The 10932-nt window shown below is 29.5% G+C and overlaps 1 protein-coding gene across 1 annotated transcript; it reads left to right on the top strand.

The window, feature by feature from the left end:
- The first annotated feature begins 6225 nt into the window (after positions 1 to 6225).
- Positions 6226 to 10475, top strand: LOC18042869. Its single transcript, XM_024183696.1, has 5 exons — positions 6226 to 6364; positions 6445 to 6924; positions 8958 to 9104; positions 9324 to 9769; positions 9891 to 10475. The coding sequence occupies exons 1-5, from the start codon at positions 6226 to 6228 to the stop codon at positions 10473 to 10475; spliced, it is 1797 nt and encodes a 598-aa protein (XP_024039464.1).
- The last annotated feature ends 457 nt before the right edge of the window (positions 10476 to 10932 follow it).

Consider the following 10932-nt stretch of genomic DNA (forward strand, 5'->3'; position numbering starts at 1 on the left):
GACAAATAATCCCTTACAGAAGAGGGATGTCCGTACTCCACTCGTATTGCACGAGGGAGAGGAAATTTTTGAAATATTAAACAAATAAGCACGTTAGCCCCCACAAATGCTTTTGTGAGGGCTTGAACCGCTGCCCTCACAATCTCCACTCCGACCAAGGCCGAAGTGGCCCATATATTAGCACTTATTTCCATATATTAGCACTTATTTTTATAAATCATCTCACACTTTATTACTGTACGAAAAAATTATTACATCCAATGGTGTAATAGTTCTTTTTGTACTGTAATAAAGTGTGGAATCTTATTGAAAATATTATGTATATAGAGAGCGATCCACACACACATACCGCCAAGGCAACTTGACAAAAAGATTTCCGAAATTTGTGTGGGATTTTGTTTAGCAGATTAATGAGGGTTAGAATAAAAAATGCAATGCAGTATAAATATACTAATAGTTGGTTATCTATATCATAATATGATTGTGATGGAGAAAGAAGGAAAGGACTTCTATTCTAAATAAAAATAAAACATCAAAAGGAATTCCTTTATAAATTAAAAATTAAGGAATTACAGATATAGAAGGATATTGAACGTGCATGCAAGCCAATAACTAAAGACAATAGTAGGCGCCGTCGGGGAACGAGATAAGTCAGCATTTGTTTTTAAAATTTTCATCCGAACATTTAAAAATTTAGTACCATGTGTACTAATAATCCACAGTTGTCATTGGGGCTAATAAATAAATAAAGTCAGTGTCATTTAGTAAATTTAGTAAAATCTCTAGTTAATGCAGTAAAATTTCTCGTTGAAAGTAAAGAGATCTAAAATTGAAACTGTACTCACATAATTGTAAAAAAAAATTGAATTGTCATTAGATTAAATAATAAGAGAAAGAAAATTCACTATTAATCTAATTTTGTATTGATCATTTCATAAAACAAATGATCTGATCATTATTTATTAGAAGGAGCGTATATGTAATTAAATTTTAACTTTATAACAGCGAACAGGCCCATCATAATGCTGCCGTCTTAGATTTGTCTATTACATGAAGGATTGATTGCACAAGTTGCCTGAAGTTTAATATGAGTACATTTCACTGTAAATTTAAAAAAATAGTAGATAATCACTATATGTGGATTTTTTTAAAGTGGAAATTTCACTGTATCCCTATAAGTTATGACATAATTCAATTAACCAACAATAATTGAAAAACATCGTCGCATCCCCTTCCATTATTTTTTTTGGTTAACTTTAATTGGCTAAAGGGTAAAATGGACTTTTTTTGTATAATATTACCAATATTTATAATTTTAAAAAGTAATATAAATTATAAAAAGGTAATTTCATCAAATATTTTAGATCAATTTTTGAACTCTAACCCAAACTCAAATTTAATTAAAATTCATCAAATGAAGCGCAAATTCATTTGCATAATGGACAACCTCCATTCTTCAATAAATTAACTAAAGCAGCATGCGGTTACCACTGTTGTAGAAAGAAGCCAAGCACAACTACTGTCCAGGAAACTGCGCTTACAAGGGCTAGGCAAAAAGACGAGTGACAAGGGGTATTAAAGATATTATCTCATATCAGTTGAGAATATTTATTTATGTAGTTGAGAATATTCATTTGAACAATAACATAAGCTTGAGGTAACATTTAACTCTTTAACTAACTTTTGAGTATGAATTAGGTTCATGAGTGAGCTCACTTTACCTTACCATGTGGTGAAGACCAGATTAAAAACACCAGTTTGCATATGATGAGAGATGTTGAAGACATTATCCCACATTAGCTAAGAATAGTTATTCAACGAATCATATAAGATTAAAGTAACCCTAAACTCTTGAGTTAGTTTTTGAGTATACGTTAGCCTCATATGCTTCTATTGACTTATGGTGCTATGTTGCTAAAAAATAAGGTGAGGCACTACATGAGCACGACGATGGTTTTTGCTCTTCCTCTAGCTAGCGGTGGCATGAAAATGTTAAGAACTTTGTAAATTTGTGGTCAATTTGGTTAAGAAAGATTAGAGTTTCGCAATTTCATTTGTTATGAGCAATGATATTACTTTTTATTTTCTACTTTTTACAAATTTTTATTTTTTTTATGAATAATGTAAATTTTTTTGTTTTCTAGTTTTTACAAAAATTTATTTGTTATGAATAATCTTAATATTCCTAAATTCTAAATTTTTTACAATTACATATTTATACTATAATGTAAAATTTTGAATTTTTAAGGAAATTTTTTCTCTTATACATAAATATGAATGTTGGTCAAAGTTAGTCAACTATTGAAGTAAACTTTAACTTTTTGGGGGGGAGGGGTGCAATGATCTTCAATTATAGTGTGAGTAAATTAAATTATGTCACGATTTGCAGGGTAAAGTGAAATTCCTCCTTTTCTTTATTACAAGAATTGAGAATCAAAATATGAGTGATGATATCTCCACCCCACATTTTTTGTAAATCCAACCCATTTTTTAAAAAATAATTATAATAATTGCACATTATTTTTAAAAGTTGCACATTAATTCACTTTTTTTTTGTGACTTGGACTTTTTTATCATATTTGATTACAAAGATTGGTTTGACATAAATTTAAATTGACTATTTTACCCTTATAAAGTAAAATTATCAAGAATTTACTTTAACTTTAATATTTTATAATTTGTACCAAACTTGTTGTTTCTAATACTATTTTATTAGTATGATTATTATTTTTTAATTAAATTAACATAGTGTCGTTATAGCAATATTCTTATATAAATTATTAGACTGTCAAATTTATGTCATTTGCACACAAGGATAGTGAAATAATAATTAAGTTTCATTTAAAAATATTAGATTATAAGTTGCAAAATTAAATAACTAAATTATTAGATACAATAACTCATGTTTTATGAGGTTAATTTTGTCTTTTTATATCATAATAATAAAATAGTGAAATAAAATTTATATTAAAACTTATGATCAAAGAACCTAAGAAAAAAATTAATAGAAGGATTTAATTGATTAATTGTACAAAACTTTTATTAATTTATATTTTTTAATAATATTGTGAACTTATAAATAGCACAATTCTTATTGTAATTATTTTCTAGAAGTAGGGTAAATTAACAAAAATAGTGGATGAAAATATCCCATCCTCAAAATACTCCCTAGGACAAGACTGTTTTAAAACTTGTAACTACTTCAAAAAATAACATATTTTTATTTCCAGCAAAAGAACCGTCAACTTTTTTAACATATAAATATTTTACAAATAGTCAAATTTGTAATTTAATACTATCTATTATAACCAAATTTTTTTATTAACTAAATAAACTTATGGAATGATTTTTGTTAATTAATATGGATAGTACTAGTTTACAAATATTAATAGTTTATTAAAGTAAAATACTTTTGCTTTAATTTTTTTGGTAGAAAAATAGCATTTTCTTTTTAGTAATTGTCACTGATCGTATTTATATTGTTGATCTATTTTTTTTTTAAATATTGGAAATTAAATTGAAGAACGTGAAATTCTTGTTCCTTTTCCTGCCAACCCATCTAAAAGGATTATGAATCTAAACCTCCAACGTTTTGTACCACTCCAGAAGGTTTTTCTAACTAAACTAGCTAGAATGTTGTAGCAAGCAAATAATTTTAGACTAGGTTGAACAAAAAATATATATATTTTAAATATTTATGTCTTCATATATCATGCCCATTCTTTACTTATTTGATTTAGTTCCATCAGCAAGTTTAATAGCATATAAATTAAGTATAACTCAATTATGCAAATCAAAGAAAATTATAACTCAAATATAATATTTAAAAAATTCTAAAAAAACCTAATCAAAATTAAATTATAATTTTTAAAAGAAAATAAAAAAAAATTATAGCTCAAGATGATATGCGATATAAATAATATTATGCTAGTATCTAGAATGATGATTTTCTTGATATTAAAAGTTTTAAAATTTGATGAAGTCTCTTTTCGAGCCAAAAAAAGAGAGGTATATTTGCTATTCAAAGTTGTTTTATAGAGAAAATAATAAAATTAAAGTGAATGAATTGAAAATTAGAGGAGATAAATGGTCTAGAAGAAAAAATTAAATTGATTTAGGAGTTGAAATAATTGCTTATTTGTTACGGCATTTGAAAAAGTTTGTTCAGGGCACATTGAACATTTACTCTTTTAGCCGGACTTAAAAGATATTATCCAAGAGCAGACCGGAGCAGGCGAGCAGCCTAACCAGTTCTCTCTTTTCCACCACTACCAGCTGGCACCTACTCCCTAAATATTAATATTAACTAATGATATAAAAAATTAACTAATGATCCTTTTTTTTTTTTTAATTCTTCGGGGGTGAATAATAATATTTTAAGGTAGGGGGGAATTGTATATTTTTGCCAAGTTATAGGCATGATATCCCTCATATTTTTAAAATATGTAAACTAAATGTAATTTCACAAAATTGCAGGGGTGGCTTCTGGGAGTTTGATTAAATAATTCTCAAACAACTTTCGCCCGTCACATTAGTTCGAATCTTAAAAATGTAAAAAGCTAAAAAATTGATTTTAACTCTATCCACGAAATTGTACACAATCGCTGGCTAGGCTAATTATAAATTAAAATTGAAAAAATATTCAAAATGGCTGGCCACTTGTAGTAACAGTTACTCCTCAACAAACGTCTAGCGGTAATTAATTCAGAATTTTACTGAAAGTTATTAAATAAGTTGTTAAAGACTTCTCATATTTTTTAAATCTGAAAAAATCAAAAGAAAATGCTATCAAACGAAGATAGAATCGTAGAAATAACCAAAAATCGAAACCAATAGTACATGCATATAATCATAGCCATTATGGCCTACAAAATCTGGTAACTAAATTATACCCATTATAGAATGCAAATATGGAAAAATAATACTTATAATAATTGTATTTGATTGTTTTCCGTTATTATATTTTGTTAATAGAGCAACATATTTACAGTAAAATTTCTATAAATTAATAATATTGGGAGTATACAAAACCTACTAATTTAAAGATGTATTAATTAATTAATGTATAAAGTATATATACAATTCAATGAAGATACATCTTACTCAACTAAAAGTTCATTGTATTTTACCAATCTAATCAATCAAACATGAATTAATGCACTAAATATAAATTAAATTAACAAAAAAATTTAAAATTTATTAATTTTAGAATTCGACGCTAGAACCTCTAAAAGCAAAAGAAAAATCAGAGATGAAATTCAACTATATTTAAATTCAAGAAAAAAAACTAGTAACAACAGAATCATTTTTTTATTTAATAAAATATCATAAAAATTAGATTTGTAATTTCAAGAAATTATTAATTTATAATATGAATGGGACCACATAGTATTTTCAAAACAAAAATATCTTATTATTTTATCGAAATTATTAAGTTTGCCCTTTGGCCCAAGTCAGGACAAAAAAAATTATAATATAGTAGAGATTATTAATTTATCAAAAAATAGGTTATAGAGGTTCTATTATATTTTGTTTATCTAAATTCTTCATTTTCCACTTGATTTTTGGCATATGTACAACACAATTTTGTGTAGATAGGGATAATGCAAACATTTAGAGTGCCTATACTCTCAAACTTAAGTAGAAAACAGAAATAAAATTAAAAATTAAAAAGAAATGGAAGAAAGGGTACACGAAATTGGGGGGGGGGGGGGGGGGGGGGTTTAAGCTGAATGTGCCTATATATGGTGAGTACAGAAAGTGGAGTACATTAATCATAAGTCAAGTATTACTTCTAGTGGGGTTGATTTGGTGACCATATCTCTGTTGGAAGCTTTCTCCAATCAAACTTTTCTTCAAGTATCTCTGTCCAGGTTTTTATTTTTTCATTTCTTTTTAAATTTTTTTCAAGTACTGAAGAATCATCACTCTGAAGTCCATTTATACATATGTTTGTATACACTCGATTTTAGTTCATTTCTACATATACTTGTCTATTATAAATTAATAGTGGAAGTGGAAATCAAGTAACGCTGAGCTAATTAATTAACTTAAGTGATGTAAATTTAAGTCAGATTCAAGGTATTTTATTTTCACATGATGGCCTGAACTAAGAAAACAAATGTACAAATTGTTTGTTAATAAGTATTTGCAAGATGAAGTTCAAGACCTATATATGCAGTTCATGTAACTTGCATAGACATGCAAATATGCAGTTCAGGTGAAATGGCTAAAAGGAATTTCAGTTCGAACTCTTGTTCACAAATGGGAGGTTCGTTTTCAATACAAGTGTCAGAATTTGTTGAGAGCGAGAAAAGTTCATTAACTCGAGTACTTAGAAAGCCTTCTCTTCACTTGCTTTCTGGTAAGAATTTCTTTTTCTTTTGTTTTCTTTTCTTGATGTTACATAAAATTCAACTTTTATAAGATTCAAAATTCTAACAGGGAAAAAGAGAAAACTATGCTGCAGTATACGTTTGCTGCTTTATAAGGCTTCACTAAAAGGAGAGACGAAGGAAATTGAAGGTTTATTGGAAAAGGATTATCGATCAATACTATGTGCGGCCATTACAGATGGACATCAAACTGTTCTTCATGTGGCAACAGGAGCAAAACGAACTAGTTTCGTTCAGCAATTGCTAAACTTTATGGATCCAGAAGATTTGATACTTCAGGACGAAAATGGGAACACAGCTTTTTGTTTTGCTGCTGCTGCAGGAGCTGTAGATATTGCTAATTTAATGCTTAAAAAGAATCCGAGTCTGTTGGGTATCCGAGGCAGTAAAAATATGCCCCCGCTCTACTTTGCCGCTTTGTTTGGACAAACGGACACAGCGTCATTTTTATTCCATAGAAGTAAAAAAGAATTGACAACTGAGGACCGGAAAGTTATATTCATTACAAGTGTCGACACTGGTTTATACGGTAAGTACCAAGACATATTCAGATTATAAATTTCTATCTTTTAGATACATAGCACGCCGAGGTTAAGGTTTAGCTCTAGTAGTAAGGAGCAGTTTTATGTCGAGTTTTTTAAAAGGCACATGATTTATATTAATAACAAATGTCCTTAATTCCATTATGCTTTATTTTTGGGACATTAAAACACACATAGGTTCAAGAAGATTTAGCCAGAAATTATTTCGGCCTGAGAGAAAGAAACTTCGCTTTATTTTATTTTATTTTTCTTTTGAAAGACCTTTATTATAACATATATCTTAATCATAGAAATTGCTAAAAAAAAAAGTTTCAAATAACATTTCGTTAATATGTAAGAAAAAAATGTACAAAGAATACAAAAACATGCCACCGCTCTACTTTGCTGCTTTGTTTGGACAAACGGATACTGCATCATTTTTATTCCATAAAAGTAAAAAGGAATTGACAACTGAGGACTAGAAAGTTATATTCCTTACATGTGTCGACACTGGTTTGTTCAGTAAGTACAAGACACATTCAGATTATAAAATTCTATCTTTTAGATACGTAGCCCCTGGAAGTTAAGTTTTAAGTATTATGTTCGAATTTCAATGGGTGCGTGAGTTATATTAATAGTAATAATAAAAAAATTCGATGTTAAGCAAGTGTCCTTAATTTCATTATGCTTTAGTTCGGTACATTAAAACACACATATATTCAAGAAGATTTAGCCAGAAATTTTTTTCAGGCTGAGGTAAGGCCTTTATTATAACATTCATCTCAATCAAAGAAATTGCTAAAAAAATTTGAAATACGTTTCGTTAATATGTAAGAAAAAAAATATGTACAAAGAATATACATATAATTAAGCACTGTCAAAGTTGCGCTTGACAATACTATAGTATAAAACTGATTAGATTTTGAGAGTTATGATTCAAATAATCAAAGTAAGGACAATAACAAAACTGTAAAGTGAATGCATTAAATATTAAGCTAATATTTGAGAGTTGAAAAAAAAAAAGGTACTAAAACAAAGAGAAAAAAATAAATTTAAAATATGTGCTAAATTCTTTGGCTTTTACAAATTTGTGTACATGAGAGAAGAAAGAGGAAAATAAAGATTAAGAAATTAGGAAATGGATGTTGGGTCCCCAGATTACAATGACAAACCTCTAATAAATTTTTTAATAATTGAAACTAAAAGGCATTTGTGTAAATAGCTATAACTTGAAAAAGAGGCAGGTGAACTAAATTTTGAAAACAATTCAAACTCGTCTCTCAGGTTTGTAAATTCATAAATATATTAGTGGTAAACCTGGTAATAGCTGATAACCTTAGAGGCTCAAACAAAATTTTCCAAATATAGCCTAGCCTTTTGGATCAAAAATTTATTAAAAAATTTCATATTAAATGATGTAACATTTATCAAGTAGATAATGATAATACAATAAATTCACTTGAAACTTAAAAGAAATTATCAACCACTCCATGGACGGATGCTACATCACATTTCATATTATTTTTTAATGAAGTTTAGAGATGCCTATGTCTTTATTCTTTGTATTTGAGTAACAGGTATATTTTAGTTGGTGGGGATAATTAGAAAAAATAAAAGGAAATAGACAAGGAATAATTATTTCTTTGTCTAATTAGCGAAAAGTGACCTATGCAAGAATTTAATGTTTGAACTCATGACTCATGGTTAGTAAACATAATTCCTTCCTGTTGTCGTGTTTAATATTCTAATATTGTCATTTTAAAGTTTTTAATTCACATAATATATAACAATAGCAATAAAAGAACAAAAAGTTAGTCTGTCACTGGCGTGTTACATTGTCTTTTTACGTTGCTGGTATCATAGTAACCAAAATTTTGTGTATCAAAAGCAAAGATTGCAGTTTTAATATATTTATAGAATTTATGGGGAATTTGTAGTGTAAGTAAATCTTAGAGATCGCATAAATAAGATTTTCTAAGTTGCAGTCTATATACTATGACTTTCTGGGTTTGGGATAAAATTAATTATGGTGATTGGCCAGATCTGGCGTTGAAATTGTTGAAGAGTGACAGACAACTAGCTCTAACTCATCATGTGCAACATGGAACGGCCTTGCATATGTTGGCTCGAAATCCTTCTCCATTTGCAGACACAGGTGGAGGACTACCGAAAAGCCTTATTAACTCAAGTAATTAGTTTCTCCATTTATTGATACTCCTTACAGTGTCTTTTATTTTTAAATTACTTTGGAGCCAAATTATTAATTATTTAACTCCTACCTTCTCGATTAATCAATCAAAGAAAACTACTTTAAAATCACTCGGTCGAACCCTAAGATAGGTATATACTAGCAGTATTTTTTTTTTCTTTAAACTATCAGTTGTTAATCACTTGTTTCTGACCTTAGTCCTAGGAATAATGAAGTGCAGTCGAAATATTGAGCTGATGAATAATCAAGCCCTTGAACTAGTCAAGTGCCTGTGGAGAGAAATAGTTAGACAAGAAGATGTGGATGTTGCAGAAGCGATCAGAAAACCTACAAACTTATTGTTCGATGCAGCTAAAGTAGGGAACATTCAGTTCCTGGCTGAGCTCATTGGCTCTTATCCTGATTTGGTTCATGAATTAGATGAAAATGGTCGCAGCATATTTCACGTTGCCATTTTGCATCGTCATATGAATATATTCAATCTAATCTACGAGCAAGGCTTCAATAAGCAGCTTTTAGCAACCTATTTAGATAGCTGTGGAAATAACATACTGCATCTGGCTGCAAAATATCCAACTCCAAGTCCGTACAGAACCGTATCTGGTGCAGCTCTAGAAATGCAACGAGAGTTACTAATATATAAGGTAAAAAATAAAAATAAAAATTCATTTCCCAATTTCCTAATTTTCCTATGATATTCGATACTAGCCTTATGAAGATTCAATGCAAGTTATTAGTGTTAATAATATTATTTTATAATGGCAGGAGGTTGAAATGATCGTGCAACCTTCTTATAAAGAAATGAAAAATTATGACGGAAAAACACCTAGAGAATTATTCACTGTGGAGCATTTGGAGTTGTTGAGAAGAGGAGAACAATGGATGAAGAGCAGAGCCAGTTCAAGTATGATTGTTGCAACACTTGTGGCTACAATGGTATTTGCAGCAGCCTTCACAGTGCCGGGTGGTAAGGATGATAAAACAGGACTACCCATTCATCTTAGAGAGAATTGGTTTCAGGTCTTTGCAATAGCAGACGCAATCGCATTCTCCTGCTCTATAATCTCCGTACTTTTCTTTTTGTCCATCCTCACATCACAATTTGCAGAAGATGATTTTCTAATGTCGTTACCGCTTAAGCTGCTAGGTGGACTTTCGGCGCTCTTCGTGTCTATTGTATTCGTGATGGTAGCTTTTTTCTCAACCTTTTTCTTAGCTTATGATCATGGAGTAAATTGGATCGTTGTGCTTTCGGGCCTAGTTGCATTCGTGCCAACGGTTGTAATTGCTCTGCTTCAGGTTCCTGTTTTGAAGGATATATTTTGTTCAACATGTTGTCCTAGGTTATAATTTTGCCATGTCACCTATCTTTGGTAGAAACGTCCATTTGTAAACTAATGTGAATGAAGTAATGGAGTTTTAATTTCCATTGTACAATGTCCGTTAAATTATGTGGTTATGTGGTTGGTGCAATTTTTTTTTTTTGAATTAGACTATTGGCACCTGCTTAGAAATTTGCTAAAACTCCAGTTTTGTATTTATATTTTCACCCATAACTGAAATTACCTAAAATGACATTAAAAAAAACTCTCATAATTTGATTTGAGTGAATACTCCTTGCTATCATTAAAAAAAAAATGAACACTCCAAACAGCTGTAAAACTCTGAAGAATTTGCGGTAAGGATTCTTAAAACTGTAAGCTCCGCTGTGAAGTTTAAGTAAAGAGTTTTCAGTAACTCCATTTGAATGTGAGCTTGAACCCACCATCACTGAACTGTTAAGAGTGGTGCATAGCACTCTTTAAGG

Source organism: Citrus clementina, unplaced genomic scaffold (genome assembly GCF_000493195.1).
Source record: "Citrus clementina cultivar Clemenules unplaced genomic scaffold, Citrus_clementina_v1.0 scaffold_5, whole genome shotgun sequence".
Taxonomy (NCBI): Eukaryota; Viridiplantae; Streptophyta; class Magnoliopsida; order Sapindales; family Rutaceae; genus Citrus; species Citrus x clementina.

What these genes read in the sequence shown, in the direction of transcription:
- LOC18042869 (XM_024183696.1), top strand. Translation starts at nt 6,226, where the DNA reads ATGGCTAAAAGGAATTTCAGTTCGAACTCTTGTTCACAAATGGGAGGT. An exon ending in TTCTCTTCACTTGCTTTCTG is followed by an intron (nt 6,365 to 6,444) that starts GTAAGAATTTCT and finishes AAATTCTAACAG; the next exon opens with GGAAAAAGAGAAAACTATGC. An exon ending in GAAAAGCCTTATTAACTCAA is followed by an intron (nt 9,105 to 9,323) that starts GTAATTAGTTTC and finishes TTCTGACCTTAG; the next exon opens with TCCTAGGAATAATGAAGTGC.